Source organism: Sorex araneus, chromosome 10 (genome assembly GCF_027595985.1).
Source record: "Sorex araneus isolate mSorAra2 chromosome 10, mSorAra2.pri, whole genome shotgun sequence".
In the NCBI taxonomy this organism is placed as follows: Eukaryota; Metazoa; Chordata; class Mammalia; order Eulipotyphla; family Soricidae; genus Sorex; species Sorex araneus.
In genome coordinates this window covers 58,610,598-58,629,701 of record NC_073311.1, presented here as the reverse complement: position 1 = coordinate 58,629,701, position 19,104 = coordinate 58,610,598, and the positions used below count along the sequence as shown (strand labels likewise).

At 39.0% G+C, this 19,104-nt stretch overlaps 1 protein-coding gene across 2 annotated transcripts in view; it reads right to left on the bottom strand.

The window, feature by feature from the left end:
- PIK3C2G (phosphatidylinositol-4-phosphate 3-kinase catalytic subunit type 2 gamma) overlaps positions 1 to 19,104 on the bottom strand; it is a 361,549-nt gene that overhangs the window by 34,415 nt on the left and 308,030 nt on the right. For both annotated transcript variants that reach the window (XM_012933403.2, XM_004611287.3), the window contains 2 exons: positions 15,487 to 15,562; positions 2,885 to 2,979 (listed from right to left, as the gene is read on the bottom strand). In XM_012933403.2, the coding sequence (XP_012788857.2) occupies positions 2,885 to 2,979; positions 15,487 to 15,562 (171 nt within the window). The remainder of the gene's footprint in view (positions 1 to 2,884; positions 2,980 to 15,486; positions 15,563 to 19,104) is intronic.

Below are 19,104 nucleotides of genomic sequence, written 5' to 3'. Positions count from 1 at the left end.
AACATTTGGAGACAGCTTGGATGCAGTTTGTGAGAGAAGTCAAAATAACTCTAAGAATTTTAATGTGAGCAACTAGGAGGTCCAGGTGCTATTTTCTCAGATGGTAAATACATCAAGAGGAACAGGTTTGCTGAAGTGATAATCAGAAGTTGACTTTTTGAGTCTATTTTTTTGGGAGAATTCCAAGCTTCAGTTATGGTATGGAAGACAAAGATATGAAAAAAGTGTTTAAAGCCACGAATCTGGTAAAAAAAAGGAGAAGAGGCTGAGGAATGAATGTCAGGCCACTGTTATGATTGGGGAGAGAAATGAGTGGGTAGAGGGAGAGGTGAGACCCGGAAATGTCACTCATTAGCAATGATGTTCTTAGGGAGGGCTTTGGCTACGTGTAGGCACCTATAGCATACACGGTTTATTAAGTTTTCTGTAGACTTCATTACATCAGTTATCTTTTACCCATACTTATTCCAAATCTTAATCATTCCCCACCCGTCATGCTTGTGTTACATTTAGTTTGAGTTTGAATATACTTATTGGTAGTCCAATTTCATCTCAGTGTAAAATGTGCTTTGGAAAACTGTCAAACACTATTTGGGGATTCATCTGGTGAATAAAATGGATGACTAAGTTGGTTAATAATGCTTTTGATCAAATATTAGGCATGACTGTTGATTAATAATATGAAGTTTACTGCGTGGGTTATATGCCAGATCTGAAGGCAATCTAAACAGGAATGTTGTGAAATGTTTGAGCCATGACATTCCTGGAATAAAGATATAATAATTTATATCTATTTTTAGTTAGCAACCATATATCATACACACATATATTTCTGTTAATTTTATTCCTGATTATTTTATTATTTTACCTTCTATGTATTTCTATAGATGTATAAAGTCTAAAGAGCATTCATATAGCTTATTTCTCATGCCTATTTGAATCCTATTTTTCCAGTCTGAGCTTCTTAAACGGTTAATGTTGCCATGTAAGACAATTGCCTTATCAAAAACCACTGGAAGTTATTATTTTAATGAGTAAAAGTTCTGTGAAAACACACTCATTAGCATCTGCCCAGCTATGACCAAATCTGCGAACAGCACAGATTTGCGGTGTCCTGGGATGTCTGGGTCATACTGAGTTGGGAAATGCATATACGCCAACTTCTTTCTCACTCAACAGATAGGACCACATCCTTGTGTGTTGCAGGTAGCATAAGTGTTTTCTTCTTTATGTCTCTCTAAGTGCCTCCTGGGGGATTTTTTGCATAAGGAAAAAAGCTAATATGGTACGCCAGACTTTTCCACATTGATATTTGGGGAGGGTTTCCGTGTTTAGGATCCATTTGACAGAACTAGAGGGACACTGGGGGAGTCTGGGGGTCTGACAGTTCCTCTCTCTGTTCACTGCAGCCATATATCATACACCCAGATCCCTATCCAGTGGCATAAAAAGCCCCCTCACTTAATGATGTGAATAGGCATCTTGTCTCTAATTTGATCCTCCTTTTGGAAGGAATAAGACATAATACAGGAAGTTTATTTGCATATTTTAAATCACTGTCACTGTCATCCCATTGTTCATCAATTTGCTCAAGCGGGCACCAGTAACATCTCCATTGTGAGACTTGTTGTTACTGTTTTTGGCATATCGAATACACCACTGGGAGCTTGCCAGGCTCTGCCATGTGGGCGGAATACTCTCAGTAGCTTGCCGGGCTCTCTGACAGGGAATTGAACCCGGTCAGCCGCATGCAAGGCAAATGCCCTACCCGCTTGGCTATCGCTCCAGCCCATATTTTAAATAAAATTTATATTCTGAATGAACATTCCAGGCACTTGATCATATAAATCTGAATTTGTGTGTGTGTCCTTTTTTGATTTGGGGTGATACCTAGCAGTGCTCATGACATACTCTTGGCTCTGCACTCAGTGAGCACTCTTGGCAGTGCTCATGGGAATGTATGTGGTGCCAGGGATCAAACCCAGATCAGCTGCATGGAAGTCAATTGCTCTAGCCACTGTACTATCTCTCTGGCTGTTTGTGTGTTCTTGGGGCCATTGCTGATGGTGCTTGAAGCTACTCTCAGCTAGGTGTTTAGGGTTTCTCCCTCAGTGCTGGGGGCAAACCATGCGGTATTAGGGACTGAACCTGGGGTTCCCACATGCAAACCTGTGTACCAACCCTTTTCATCATCTCCCTAGAAGAGAGCGGGTTTTTGTTTTCCTTTCAGATTGAGTACAGTTGTGATTCTGGGTCTGAGGATCTAAAGATGGGATTCCTGTCCTCAAATAATGGGAAATTATTTGAAGATAAAATATATGTGAGCACTTATGTCATATTGTGGAAATTCAAGCAGTGGGGTGTAGGAAGGGTACCGTGGGAATCCGTGTGAGGCTCTCAGAGCTCTTGACTTCCCAGCTCAAGGACCCAAGCCTCTGAGAGGTGAGCCAGTCCTCTGGCGAGCTCATTCTGACACCTAAATTCTTGCTAACCTACATGGTATCCCTGCTTTCTCGAGACATACATGGATATGTATATATGTATACAGGGATACATGATATCCCTGCTTTCTCAAGGCCTCTCAAAAACTGAAAATACAAAAAGTTTTCCGACATTTCCTTTACAGTAGGTCCCAGTTTCCATTTTAGGGTTCTCTCTGCGACTTATTTTACAGTATATTTATAAGTGATATGTTTTTTAAATAGTGTATTTATTCTAAGGATCAAAATCACTCAGACGCAGAGGACGGTCAATGAGTTCTTTGCTCCTTACATAAACCTGGTGGCCAGAGCCTCCCTCTCACGAGACTGATAAGTACACACAGGAGACAAGGGCTCTTTAGAGAGAGGCTGACAGATTGTTTTGTGAGCATGAGTGAACTTACGATATTTTTCATGTGCTTCACTAGAATGGTCAGCTTCGAATCCTCATGCGATATCACTAGCTGCACTTTGGGTTTCTTGTCAGGAAACTTTTCACCTGATAAAACAAGAGAATTTCAATGAATTCGATTGAAAAATGGCTCATCACAGGATAAGGCAGCTCTGGAAAGACAAAAACGCGTGAACTACAGTTTACTGCAAATGATATGCAAAGGAAGCATTCTGTAGATCGTGCCAAATAAAGACAATCAACTTCAGGCAGGAGGGGGTGTTTTAGCATCTAATTTATGTCTCATGTTCCCGAATCACCTCTTTCTCCTTATATTTTATACTTTGTTTTGATTGATAGTTACCTTCCTAATTACTTGAACTTGAAACCTCAGCATCATTTTTGACAGTAGTTTTGACCTTAAACTTCAGTGCAATGCATGAAGAGCGTACATGTTGGAAATATAGGCTTTTTTTTTTGAAGTGCTTGAGGCTGAGCTTAGGGGCCAGTACTACTTTTCATGGTTGAGTAATCAAGACTCAAACATTTAATGGTCAACTTTTGTAAAAAATTCTATAAAATGGAGGTAAGACTTACTTCAGCATCGTTGCTAGAAGTCAACATTTTCACGCACGGTCTTTGCTACTGCATATCCACACTCACTGAGTTTCTTTCTATATACTTACACTTAAACCATTTCTTTTCTAGTTCTACTGAACTAGGTTCAAGCTCAATAAAATCTTTTACTTGGACTACTGACACATTCTTTCCCTCTCCTCCAGAACCCAAATGAATTTTCCCATCGTTACAATTATAACCTTACAGCAACTTTCATAAAATTACCCTTTGGACATAGGTTTTCATTGCGTATGAAAAAGTTGAAATTCCTCAGACCTGTATCTTATTTCAATGTTGGAGTCTGTCTGTGTTTTTAGTTCTACAAACTTACTCAATTTCCTTCCCATCATTGCTCAGATTCATTTTATTTGAAATGATCTATTCAACTGTTTTGTTTTGGTCTTTGATATGTAGCACATACCTTTCTACAAAGCCTAATTAAAATGCAAAATAGTTACTATGGTCACCTCCTTCTAAACTCCCCTAGCATAGCCCTTATCACTTAATATTTACATCGCAATTATTATCTTACTGTCTCCATTTTCTTAGTCAATTACCGTTTCCCTCAGGGCTTAATTTCTTCCTTATATCCACTAGGGATATAAATCCGCAGTTGCTCTATAATGCCACACTAAACATTTATTTAATAACAAAAGTAACCTCAATTTTTCTTGCAAGTCATATCAATCGATCATTAAAATGAGATGCTTAGTTTTTTAATTAAAATTTTCCAGTTTATAGCCCAAAGATTAAGCATCATTTATAGTTTTCCTAATATTTCCCTTGGTAATTTCTGGTTGTATGTCCTCTGAGGGAATTTAAGGAGAAGAGAATTTTTTTTTAATAACAAGGAATTTGGCTATGTTCTGTTGTGCGCACATTGTGGTTTGATTGCCCTAATTCTTTAATCCTTTCTAACATTTGGAAATTAAACCTCAGCAAGACACTCTCTCTCCCAACCCCCTGTAAGTGTTTATTAGGATGGTTTACACATTGTAAGTCAGTAATTGATTTTATAGTTAATGGTGTGAATTATCGACATTAAAATGTATCATTGACATTTTTTGCCATTGAGATGATAGTTAGATAAATATCACTGTATCACTGTCACTGTCATCCCGTTGCTCATCAATTTGCTCAAGTGGGCACCAATAACATATTCATTGTGAGACTTGTTACTGTTTTTGGCATATCGAATACGCCACAGTTAACTTGCCAGGCTCTGCTGTGCAGACTTGATACTCTCAGTAGCTTGCCAGGCTCTCCGAGAGGGGCAGAGGAATCAAACCCAGGTTGGTTTGATTCCTCCTCTGGGAAGAGTGGGAAAGAAATGAAGCTTCAAGTCAAAAACTTCTCAGAACTGAAATTCAATCAGTCGCTGCTTGGCAACTGTCCACCAATCAGAGCAGCAGTGACAGAAACCTTACTGGCGCATATGAACCCTAGTGGTACCTGGGCACCCCATACTCTCTGCATCTTCTCTTTATGACTCCCTATCTAAGTGCTCTCTTTCTTGGGGAACTGGGGCACAGAGCTCAAGGACTGTCTGGGTCTGCTGCTTCCTGCTTCAACATCTGTGCCACAGGAACGGTAACCTGGCTGTAAATGGATCAGACTTTAGCCTCTAAGCTGGCATAGTTCCCCCGAGTCCACCAGGAATGACCCCTGAGCAGAGAAACAGGAGTAAATCCTGATCATCACCAGGTGAGGCCCCAAAACAAACACTTTCCCACCCCCCCAAGAAAGCAACCAAACTCCAGAAAAACAAACTAAAAAGGATTTTTAATTAAAAAAGAATGGAATCAGGATAAGGATAGTGCATTGGCTTAGAGAACCTGCCTTGCAAGCAGAGTCATGAGTTCAAATCTCCTGTGGTGTCATACGCTGTCCCCGCTGCTTTGCTGTCCATGATTCCCTAGCACACAAGCAATTTCCAGCGGCACTGGAGTCGGGGGTGGGGGGGGTGGCACCTGGTGAACAGCAAGTGCCACAGTCACAAAGTATTTTCACTGGTGTGTGTGCATGTATATGTAAACACAACTGCCTATGAGCACCACAGCCATAACTTGGATACCCCAACTGAAGAGTGTGACCCCAAGTGACCACACATGCAAATGGCCATCCCTAAGGGCACACGAATCTCAGTTAGCATGGGGAAGCTGGTGTGCAACCCTATGCAAGCACCCCAGCTAAATGTGTGAACCCCACAATCAGGTGTGTGTGTGTGGCCTGTTCATCGCAAGGTCCCCAGAAACAACCAAAGGAAGTGGGGGAGGAGGGACTTAATAGAGTCCCTAAAAATGCCAAACAACTCTTAATGCCCAGACCTGAAGATGGTATATTCCTGTCTTTATCACAGTGTCTGCTTCCACTCTCCTTTCATGTTGCATGCAGAAGTATTTATTGAGCTTTTTCATTGACAAGCCACCATTGAGACCCTTAGAACAGATCAGACTAAATTCTTAGCACTTCTTTAGTAATATTATAGGGAATTTAGATTCTGCTGAGCAAGGTAAATGATAAAGAAAAAAAGCCCAGAATAGGATAAGGCTTTTTGGGGACTAACAGGAAAAAGAGGTATGCTGCAATTTTTGGTGCAATATGCTGGGTACTTGTCATTGATTTTGCCTCAAGAGAGTGAGGCATTTGATGGCTAGTGCGTTTAGCACAATGTCATTTAATGATGAGTTTGAGCCTGGTGTCTTATTCTATAATTTAGTGAGTGAGATGTTTTTTCTATGTTTCCCTGACATGCCTGATGGGTACTTAGGTAGCTAAATAGAGACATGTTCTCATGTTAAGGTATTGGCTGTTTATTTTTATGTTACTGGGTGTTTTATCAAGAAATTTGAAGATACCTTTAGCTTTAATGTCGTGGAGGGTTTTGCCAACCTTGTCTTCAACGTACCTTATGGATTCTGTACCTTATGGATAATGTCAAGGTCTTTAATCCATTTTGATATGAGTTCTGTGCATGGTGATCGGTAGAGGTCTGAGCCCATTTTTTGGCATGTAACTGTCCAGTTTTGCCAGCACCATTTGTTAAAGAGGCTTTCTTTACTCCACTTCACATTTCTTGCTCTTTTATCAAAGAGAGTCTCTTGCCCACACGCCTGGCTGTCTTCCCCAGGGCTCCTCAGAGGGGATGGGCTCTAGCTTCCCTCCCTGCCCCGAGCAGAGCTCCTGGCGGCCGAAGACCACCAAAACCCAGCCACAGCCATGCTCAAGGCCCCTCTCCACATGTTCGGACAGGCCTCATCCATGAAGGTACCGGCAGAGGAAACCAGGTGTGTGGAATCCCATCAATAGCCAACATCCAGAGACTTAAAAGCAAGCTCCCAGAAGCGCACGGCCGCTTTGTGGATGTACAATATCTTATAACCTACTTTTTCCCTCTGGGAGAAACTCACAAACTACTGAGAGCTTCCTGCCCACATGGGACAGCCTCGCAAGCTTTCCATGGTGTATCTATATGCCAAAGCCAGTAACCAGCTGAATCTCATTCCCCTGACCCTGAAGGAGCCTCCAATGTGGCATCATTGGGATGGCCGAGAAGAGAGAGGCTTCTAAGATCTCGGGGATAGGACGAATGTAGAGGTTACTGACACCGCTTAAGCCACTCGACGATCAATGGGATTTTGTGATTCGTGATTCATGATTATCAAAATTAGATGATTATGTATTTGAGAAGTGTGTAAGGATATTCCACTCTGTTCCATTGGTCTGCGGCTCTGCCTTTGTTCCAGTACCATGCCGTTTTAATTAATACTGCTTTGTAGTAGAGTTTAAGGTTGGGGAAGGTGATATCTCCCATTTTCTTTTTACCCAAGAATTGCTTTAGGTATTTAAAGCAATTAAATGCCTAAATTTAATTGTGGGGGGTTGTTGTTCCATATGAATTTGTGGGGGTTTGTTGTTCCATATGAATTTCAGGAGTGTTTGATGCATTTCTTTGAAGAATGTCATGGGCATTGTTATAGGGATCACATTGAATCTGTATAATGCTTTGGGGAGTATTGGCATTTTGATAATGTTCATTCTCCCAATCCATGAGTAGGGGATATGTTTTCATTTCCTCATACCCTCTTTTATATTGTAAAGTAGCATTTTGTAGTTTTCTTTGTACAGGTCCTTTACCTACTTAGTTTAGCTGATTCCGAGGTACTTGATTTTCTGAGGCATGATTGTGAATGGGATTGACTTTTCAAGTAGCTTTCCTCTCTTTCATTATTTATGTATAGGAAAGCCATGGACTTTTGGGTATTGATTTATAGCCTGCGACTTTACTATAGTTTCTAGGAGTTTCTTGGTAGAGACTTTCGGATTCTCTAAATATAGTATCATATCATCTGTGAATAGTGAGAGCTTGATTTCTTCATTTCCTATCTGGATGCCCTTAATATCTTTTTTTGCAGATCAAAACAATGAGATATCATCTCATACTACAGAGACTGGCACACACTCAAAAGAACAAAAACAACTGGTGTTGGCGAAGATGTAGGGAGAAAAGGACTCTCCTTCACTGCTGGTGGAAATGCCAACTGGTTTAGCCCTTTTGGAAAACAGTATGGATGCTTCTCAAAAAATTAGAAATTGAGCTCCCATTTGATCCAGCAATACTACTTCTGGGGATATATCCCGGAGATGCAAAAGAGTATAGTAGAAATGACATCTGCACTTGTATATTCATTTCAGCACTGTTTACAATAGTGAGAATCTGGAAAAAACCCAAGTGTCTGAGAACAGATGACTGGTTAAAGAAATTTTGATGCATCTACACAATGGAATACTATGCAGTTGTTAGGAAAGATGAAGTCATGGAATTTGCATATAAGTGGATCAACATGGAAAGTATCATGTTAAGTGAAATGAGTCAGAAAGAGAGGGACAGACAGAAAGATTGCACTCATTTGTGAAATACAAAGTAACAGAATGGGAGACTTACACCCAAGAATAGTAGAGATGTGTACCAGGAGGATTGCTCCATTATTCTAATTTTCTTATGAGAATTGCTTTATGTTCACTATGAATTCTGAGAACTTATATTTCATTGCTGCTTTTTTAAAAGTCTTGAAATTTTAAGTTCACTAGTGATTCGCATTCAAATTGTTCATGAAAGTTGTTTTAAAACTTCCAGCCTTAAGTATATCCTGGTTTATGGAGTTTTCCCAATTATTTTTCACTTTCTTGTCTCATGATTATAGAGTGTGCCTTTCAACTTCCACTTTCTATAAATTATTAACATTTTCTCTGTGGCGCATAATATAAACTTCTTGAATGTTCTGTGAGTACTTGAAAAATCTAATGGAATACAATATCTATTATCAGCTCAAAAACTTTGCCATATAATAATTAATTTTGCCTTATTGATTTTGCTGGTTATTTTTTGTATATATTTGCTACAGTGCTAGAGTGTGTGCAGTAGCATGCAGGAAGTATCCTGCAGGAAGTATATATTTGCTAAGTGGGAACTGTCTTTTCCATTTAGTCTTTCAAAAAGCAAATTAGAATTTTTTTTACTAATGTGATTTTTGCGTTTCTTTTTCTATGTTCTAAATTTCTGCTTTATATATGCTATCATAGGTTTTATCTATGTTCACAACTATTTGTATGTCTATTGAGAATTTTATGAATAGTTTAAGGCTCTGATTTTGTTTAATTCAATAGTTCTTTTTCTTAGTTCCACCTCTTTATTTCACTGTGACCTCTGGTATCTGTGTTCTTAGATTTGAAATACATGACTGTGCTTATGTTTAATTTTTTAATTTTCTAAAATCACCTTTTCTTGTATGTTTTTCCCCAACAAACATTTTTCTTTATAAATTATTTAATTCTCTTTATGTTTATTGGTATAGATTATATTCTTTCTTTGTTCATATTGCTTTATGTTATTGAAGGTGTATAGCATTTTTATGATTTTAAAGAGAGCCTTTAAATAATTTTAAAAATATATGTATTGTGATACCTAGGGAAACTTTTATTTTTGTTGCACTTGCTACTTTATTTAAAATCATTTAACTTTTATTTCCTTTGACAATATTTGTTTTCTAGAAGCAAAAATTTAGTATGCATTATTGATCTCACTTTCCTTTCATCTGCCATTCAACTGTGTTCAATGTTGTGATCTCTCTTAATGTTTTACTAAACTAATATTACATATACTTAGGTTTACTTATTGCTTGGTTTGTTATATTTCAAATAGAGTCACATCCATTTGACACTCATAAATGAGATCGTTAAAGAAAGTCTTCTTTTTTTCTTTTCCATCATTTTCATCAGCCAAAAATGAAAGTCAAAATATCTCATATTAAAAAAAAACACGAAAAAACAAAAAACAAAACCCATGAAGGACTGGAGTGATAGTACAGTAGGTAAGGTGTTTTCCTTGCATGCCCCTGACTCAGGTTCGATGCCCAGCATCATGTATGATTCCTTGAGCACCACCGGAAGTAATTCTTGAGTACAGAGCCAGGAATAAACCCTGAACATCACCAGGTGTGGTCCCCAAATTTAAAAAAAACCTTATGTGATTAATTATAATAATTTAAAGGTTTCAACTGAAATTTCCAAGCATAATTTACTTAGAAAAATGTTCTTTTTTATAAGTAAAATTTTATAATCTTACTTCTAGGCTGGGCTGGAGCAATAGCACAGTGGTAGGATGTTCACCTTGCATGCGGCACACCTGGGTTTGATTCCTCCGCCCTTCTAGGAGAACCCGGCAAGCTACCGAGAGTATCTCACCCTCACAGTAGAGCCTGGAAAGCTACCTGTGGCATATTTGATATACCAAAAACAGTAACAAGTCTCACAATGGAGACATTACTGGTGTCCACTCAAGCAAATCGATGAGCAACGGGACAACAGTGACAGTGACAGTGACTTCTAGGCTAGAGATAGTAGTGGACAAGGCACTTGCCCTACATGCAGCTGACCCAGGTCGATTTCAGGTACCACATAAAGTTCCCTGAGCAATGCCGGAAGTGATTCCTGAGCAGAAAACCAGGAATAAACCCTGCGCACAGCTCGGGTATAGAGCAAAAATAAAAACAAAAAGTATTTAAGTAGTCTCAAGCTTTTACTTCTTGTCCTTCTATGTCATTAAATTTTAAGCTGGAAACTTGAATAACATACTCCAACCTACAGATAATTGATGTGACTCTTCCAGAACAAATAGCTAGAACATTAACCAGAGGCCCTGCCATGAAGGCTGCCTGGCTTCAAGCTCTTTTTCAATTAGCATCTCAAATGGGAGGTAGCGATGTGAGGTAATGATTGAAAACTTAGGTTTGCAATCAGTTGCAATTATCAATGGTTTCTAAACATGCTCATTAATTCATCCTCTTAACCCTGACAGTTGTTGTCCTGATCACGTTCTACTCCATTACCTAGGTTATTATTTCTGCACCTAGACGAAAATCTGTCTTCTCTGTGTCAGAATTGTATAGAGCGGGAGGGTGGTTAATTACATTGTGTGGATATATTACTTGGCATGGCAACTATATAGACAATTTTGGGGGAAATTTGGAAGATCATATAATTAGAGAATTAAAGAGTGTTCAAGATAATTTTCAGAGATTTTCTGGTTAGTGCCTCGGCTGAGTCTGGCATCCAAAATATTAATATGATGATTTGTACACGATTTTTATTCAGGTAATACATCAAGGGAATTCTAGTGATTTGGAGGCATTGGGATCCTTGTGTCAGAGCATTTCCGTGGCAGAATTGAGTGTCGGAGGAGTAGCACGATTTTCAGTTGCCTTTTTCTTCCTTTTTACCCTTCCATTCCAAATAAACACAGCAAGCTACCCTGAGAGAGAAGACCAATGTGTGCCCCCTTTTCTTTTCATTTTTGTCATTTAGTGGCTATTTTTGAAGCTCTTAGAGTAATCCAGATACTATACTAGATCCGGGGGATACAATGTAAACACACATACATGGATTGCTTCTCTACAAACAACGCACATGAGGTCTAATCACCATTGTAACAAATTTATTGGGAAAACTATGGAGAGAATAAGGGGCCAAGAATATTTAGATGTGACAACCCCATCAAAAAATGGGGCGAAGAAATGAACAGAAACTTTACCAAGGAAGAAATACGAATGGCCAAAAGGCACATGAAAAAGTGCTCTGCATCACTAATCATCAGAGAGATGCAGATCAAAACAACCATGAGATACCACCTCACACCACAGAGACTAGCACACATCCAAAAGAACAAAAGCAACCGCTGTTGGAGAGGATGTGGGGAGAAAGGGACCCTTCTTCACTGCTGGTGGGAATGCCGACTGGTTCAGCCCTTCTGGAAAACAATTTGGACGACTCTCAAAAAATTAGATATTGAATTCCCATTTGACCCAGCAATACCACTGCTGGGAATATATCCCAGAGAGGCAAAAAAGTACAATCGAAACAACATCTGCACATGTATGTTCATCGCAGCACTGTTTACAATAGCCAGAATCTGGAAAAAACCCGAATGCCCCAGAACGGATGACTGGTTGAGGAAACTTTGGTACATCTATACAATGGAATACTATGCAGCTGTTAGAAAAAAGGAGGTCAAGAATTTTGTAGTTAAGTGGATGGGCATGAAAAGTTTCATGCTGAGTGAAATGAGTCAGAAAGAGAGAGACAGACATAGAAAGATTGCACTCATCTATGGTATATAGAATAACAGAGTGGGAGACTATCACCCAAGAACTGTAGAAATAAGTACCAGGAGGTTGACTCCATGGCTTCGAGGCTGGCCTCACATTCCGGGGAAAGGTCAACTCAGAGAAGCGATCACCAACTACATTGTAGTCGAAGGCCATGTGGGGGAAGGGAGTTGCGGGCTGAATGAGGGCTAGAGACTGAGTACAGCGGCCACTCAACACCTTTATTGCAAACCACAACAGCTAATTAGAGAGAGAGAACAGAAGGGAATGCCTTGCCACAGTGGCAGGGTGGGGTGGGGGGGAGATGGGATTGGGGAGGGTGGGAGGGATGCTGGGTTTACGGGTGGTGGAGAATGGGCACTGGTGAAGGGATGGGTTCCCGAACTTTGTATGAGGGAAGTATAAGCACAAAAGTGTATAAATCTGTAACTCTACCCTCACGGTGATTCTCTAATTAAAAATAAATAAAATTAAAAAAAATAAAAAATAAAAAAAAATTTAAAAATGATAAAAAAAAAGAATATTTAGATGTGAGCTGAATGGTGTGAGGAAAAACAGAATGGAAAAGTCAGACTTGGAATCAAGGGTTCAGGAGATTGTTTCTATGAGATGCTGCAAGGAGCTCATTTTAGTTGAGGAATAGTGAAAAAAATGAAGATAGGAAATGGCCTGGTATTAGCCTGGAAAAGTAAATTGGAGGCAGCAGACTCAACGGCGATGTCATCATGGCAGTGTTGATCTTTGTCCTAAGATTAGGAATAGCCATTTCATTCCGAAGAAAAGGGAAGGAGAGGGGATGGGAGGGGTGAGGAGGGAAGGGAAAAGGAAGAATAGGGAGGGAAGGAAGGAAGGAAGGAAGAAAGGAAGGAAGGAAGGAAGGAAGGAAGGAAGGAAGGAAGGAAGGAAGGAAGGAAGGAAGGAAGGAAGGAAGGAAGGAAGGAAGGAAGGAAGGAAGGACTTCATTTTCAGAAATTGTCAAGAACTTCAAGATAGGGACAGGAGAGACAGACTGACAGCTTGCCTTGCATATGACCAACCCAGTTTCATCCCCAGTACCACATGTGGTCCTCTGAGCTTCACTGTGAAGGATTCCTGAGTAAAGAACTGGGAAACGCCTTTGAACACTGCTGGGTGTAGCTCAAAGTCCAAAGGAAAATCAATTTCAAGAAGGGAGAGCAGAATTTTAAACCAGATGGAGGACGTTTGTCAGTGCTATGCTGTGTGGAACTGCCCGGGACCTCCAAGTCCATGAAGCTGGCCCTGCCAAAGGGCAAATGGGATCAAGAGAAAAATGCTGAGTAGAGGAGAGAGATCATTGGGTTAGCACCTGAGCATATCATTCTTATTTTACCATGACGTGTACAGTTAGTGAATAAAGGCAAAGGAATGTTAGTATCTCCCAGACCCAGCAGTAGAAATCATTACTAATTGGGTCATTGTAAACCATGTGCTTATTTCAACAGATGACTATAATCCATTCTCCAAATTTATTAGTAGAGATAGTAGAATAGTGAAATTGGGGGTTTTTTTGTTCAAGACCATTTTACACCAATATTTTAATATATTCAAATGATTTTATTCTTAACCACTTGAAAACATAAACTTTAACGTGACTAACAAGAATAGTTTTAAAAGTAAATAATATGCTTGTTAAAATCCATTGATATTTTCTGGCAAGAGTACTAAAGAACTGTTTTAATGAATTCAGTAAAGAACAACTTTCTGCTAATCCTTATTAGTTGCAGTTCTTTCCAATTTCTGTTTAGAAGAGATATTCTGTCCTTGTTAGCAAAACAAATCACTATTTCATGGTGTGGTCTGATGGCTACTAGGGGTACTGGGGGCAGAGGGGAGGCATGTGGTGTTGGGGATTCAACTCAGGAACTCACTTTTGCAAGGCACATATGCCATTTATATAAACTATCTCCCTGTCCCCAGCATAGCACCTTTCTGAAAGTGTCGGACATCTGTAGAACTCTGAAACCTCACTGTTTGATTTTTTATCTAGATGATTCAAGTTCATAAATATGCATTGTCAAAAATCCTCCCCACTTAACTACATTTTTTAAAAGAAACTGTTAGGTAGTTGTGAATTATTACAATTAAGAACAGACTTTATAATGTGGTGGCTATTATTGTTTTAGGTAATTGCTTTAAAATGTAAGGAATTGCCATATTTAATATTGTTTCTGGTTTGGCTAAAATGTCCTCGAAAGTGAAGTTACCCTGTGAGTGAAATATGAGGGATGAGGAAGGCCAGTCCTCACACATTAATTCAGAATTTGTGAATCTAGAGCAATATAAAGTAGGGAGAAGTCGGTCTTTGAAAGTTTAAGTTACTTCCAGTCTAACTGGAAGGAAAGCAAGGCACACACAAACATACAATTTAACAAGCATGATCTGCTGTTAAATTGTGAAAGAACATGATCTGCTTCTGTAAAACCATACACCGAGGGCCCAAGAGATAGTTTAGCAGTTAGTTAAGGGTTTGCCTATCTCATGAATGATAATATGGTCCCCTGAGCACTGCCAGGAATGACCCCAGAGCACAGAGCTAGGAGTAAGTCAATGAAATGAAAGCAAAACAAACAAAACCCACGCTCCTAAAGGAATATCAGAAAAAAGCAAAGGTGATAAGCAGTTGGGCCCATGGTTAAAGAATCTAAAGGTGTATGTGGGTGAAATAAAGACTAAATTACACCCCCCTTACCCCATATATGTGTGGGGGACATTAGCACACGACCAACTTACACATGTTTGGCAATAACAGCATCAGGGCTGCATGGAAATGGAATTACTTTATGAATGCTTAAACCGACTGATAGAACATTTACAAAAGAAGGGCCTGGCAGTCCAGGAGATGACATAAAACGTAATTAGAATGAATACATTTGGCAAAAAATAGGGTTGATAATTATTCCGGGCTAGTTTAGAATCTTGGTGATGAAAGAGAGTTGGAGTAATGACTGAGTTTCAACAAATAAGAGTGAAAATGTTAGGTAGTTCACAATCACTATTGTTGTTCAATATTTACTATTGTTGCTTCCTGAGATGTTAAGCAAACTGCAAGACATTTGTATGAGAAAATAGGGACTCTGTCTCTGACTTGAAATTCCATTTTAATTCATGACTAGTTAAATGTGCTAAGAACAGACATCATGTAGTGTTATAATTGGACAAATACATCTGATTTTAATTTAACTTGAAAGCCCTATTCTATGTCTACTCCCCAGAGCTTAGCCTTCAAAAATAAATTTTGACGTAAAAATTGAAAAATGTCATTTTAATGTTTTTGCATGCAAATATTAAAATTTTTGTCCATGAAATTACTTGCCTAGATCCAGAAGTGATGATTCTTCAGTTGTTTGTTGCACAGGATCAGACAGGAAAAAACTAAGTACACAATCACTCTGGGGAAAGAAAAAAATAGTATTGTTTATTTTTCTATTCAGTTATATATTAAAACTGATTAAATATATAATTAGTTGTTTGTAAATAGTCATTTCTTACTCCATAAATGGAGAAAATATACTAGCAACTTTATTAAGTCACTGATATAATTTTTAAAAGTCTACTTTTCACTCTTTACTGAGAGTAAACTTTTTTCTATTTTTTGTTTAAAGCGCCGGGATTTACAGTACTGTTCATGATAGCATTTCTTAGCAATATTCTTAGCAATATTCCACCTCACTTCCCTCTCTCATTGTCTCTTTCAAACCTTCTCCACCCTTGAAAAACTCAATTCCAAAGACCAGTTATCCAGTTCTGCTGTCTTAGACCATTTGTTATTCTTCTACGTTTTCTTTATCTCCCACACATGAGAGAGACTGTTCAGTATCTGTCCTTCTTCTGAGTGATTTCTCTCAGCATGATACTCTCTAGTTCTATTAACATGGCAGCAGCTCATATGATTTCATTTTTTCTTATAGCTGAGTAGTATTCCATTGTGTATAGAAGAGGTATAATTTACCCTGTTAAACTGATCTATTACGTGATTGGAAATCTGATTACATTTCTTTAAGAGGCTTGCAACTAACCATAAATGTTTTTATTCATCAATTGTATAATTATGCATGAAGACTTTTAGGGAAAAATAACCACTATAAGAACATAGAGGCTGAACTCCTACTCTGCAATGTTTAATTCTAGGAAGATGACTTATACTGGCTACGTCCATGATATTACCATATATTAGTGGATAGTTAGTAATGGAACATTCTATTAGGCAAGTTGTTTCTTTAGGTCACAAACTAGTGGAGGAAACAGATTACAATGAATATACAATGAATACTTCAATAGACATCAGAGATACGGTCGCTGCCATGTTGACTCACATATCAACCTTGCTCTACCGATTCCCCAATAAATCTCCCAGGTGGTGCATGCCAAGCTGCTAAAATTCATGGAAACACGTCTCCTCAGCTGGAAACTCTGGGGTATCTTCAGGAGACAGGCAGGCTGAATATTGCCCAGCTCAAGCCCTGGCAACCAGACCCAAACACCATCACTGCAACCATGTCAAAGGCTCAACTCTACTGCTTCATGAATATTCTCTAGGGAGATGCCAAACTGTGAATATTTTCAGATATCTGGGGCCCAGACTGAGAACTCTGGTACTTTATGGGGTGGGCAGCCTTCCTCCACTTTCCTGTACTTCCAGAAACCCTGGAAGTCACACCCAGCTCCCAAAGCCACCACTATGTCAACACTTTGGCCCAGACCAGGGATCCTGAAGTCTCTGGACTGTGACACCTCTTACCCCCTCAACACTGGCATCCTAGTCAGAGTACGCCAAACTACATGGGAAAGTAACAGATGCCAACTAAACACAACAAACAAAAATAATAATATAGATGCCTCAACTAGCAACAAACATTTTAATAAATTCTTAGACAAAAACTTAACAACCCTACGATCAGCTATAACAATTTTCACACAAATTGATTTTTTATACTTACTGATTTTAATATTGGAGCTAAGATATCTAATCAATTTTAATTTTAGAATTGCGTCAACTTGTGACTTTTTCTACATTGAAATACATAAAAAAATTTTTTTAAAAGCAGTCAGCGAGGTAATACAGAGGGTAAGGTAGTTGCCTTGCACATAGCTGACCTAGGGTTGATTCTCAGCATCACTGATGGTCCCTTGAGCACTACTGGGAAAGGTCTCCGAGTATAAAGCCAGGAGTTATCCCTGTACACTGGGTGTGGTTATCCCATGCCAAGAAAACAAAAAATAAGACTTGAAGTTTGAGTTTGAGTTGAAGACTAGTTCTTGGTGGTTTAGGAACACATTTTGTTTTAAGTCTTTGTAAAAACTAAAGTAGCACTTTTGATGGACTCTATGTTATTATACAAAAACTTTAAAATTGATCTGAAAGTCACCTCTAAATAATTGATTCTCTCCTCTTATATGAGTTGATTCCCTGGTGGCTCTTGGAACAGTCTGACATCCTCCCCAGCCCGCCTTCTCACTCATTCTGTGCTATGTCCCTTTCACATTTCTTTTAGAAAACTTAAAGAAAAGAGAAAATTCGAAATCTTTGTTGAGAATATAGTTTCCACTTTAGAGAAAATAAAGTTCAGCTGGGAGCTCCTAAATTTTCTTTCCTAAAGTTTTCAGATTCACCAAATTATCTTTGCTCTTTCAGTCCTGTCCCACTGGGAAAAGTGTTTCCTTTCCACCTTTAAGTTTTGAATCGTGTTCTACCACCCCTGATTGCAGAATAATTAATTGTTAGGATGAGGTCATACCAGTAGAGGCAGGCCCCTCATCCTGGTCTTTTGTGGTCTTCGATGGTGTCTGTTCAAAGACAAGTTTGGTCTTCATGAACAGGAGGAATTTGGACACAAACACAGTGTAGGAAAGGTGACATATGGAGAAAATGACTTCTACAAGTTCACGACAGAGAAGCAGACTCTTCCCTCACAGTCAAGACTCATGCCTCCTCGTCCTCCTCCTCTCTCCCTCTGTGTGTCATTTTAACTTTCCTCCCCCAAACCCACTGGTGATTTTTCTTGGCCCTTTTAACACCAAAATATAAGCATGTATTTGCTTTAATGATACCAAGTTCTCCCAGTTTTTTCCTCCGTATGCCCTGCCAGATCTTTTCAGACTCCTTTGCTTGTATTTAAGTTCTAGTGTCTCATTATTCTCACTTATCCCTCTGGGTGGCTTCTGTAAAAATAAGTAAATCTAAACTTTATCTAAAATTTATCTTCTCAGTCTCAACCTATTTATCAAAGTAGGTTACTGGTTTCTCTGACTCTTTGAAGACACATTATAATAAAATATGAACTAAATGTATTTTATTTTTCCTCTATTTGCTACTTCTCCTGTGTCCATATTCAAAATAACAAGTATCTTTCTGGACTCTATTTCCCTCACCTCACACATAATATTCATTACTGAGTCCTACTGATTTTACTGATAAATGTTTCACCTTTCCATTCATTTTTTCCCCCCAGTACCTGACCATTTTAAATTCCTGCATTATCACTTCTCACCTGTCATAGGAGGGGTATACAGATCTTCTATTGCTGTACTTTAATTCCGTCTATTCTCTCCTACACAATTACCAAACTGATCATTCAAAATAGAAACCTAATTTTGAAGACCTCGTAATGACTTTCAACATGGCAGTATTTCCGCCCCCCCCTTACTCCCTCCCCCTTTATTTCCCCATTGCTCTTAAGAAAAAAAAGCAATTGTAGACATGATTTGTAAGATATTTGTTGACCGGTATCTTGCTCATTTTCCTATTTTCATCTCTTACCATTTACTTTGGGCTGGAGCAATAGCACAGAGGGTAGGGTGTTTGCCTTGCATATGACCGACCCGGGTTCGATTCCTCCATCCCTCTCAGAGAGCCCAACAAGCTACCGAGAGTATCCTACCCGTACAGTAGAGCCTGGCAAGCTACCTGTGGCGTATTTGATATGCCAAAAAC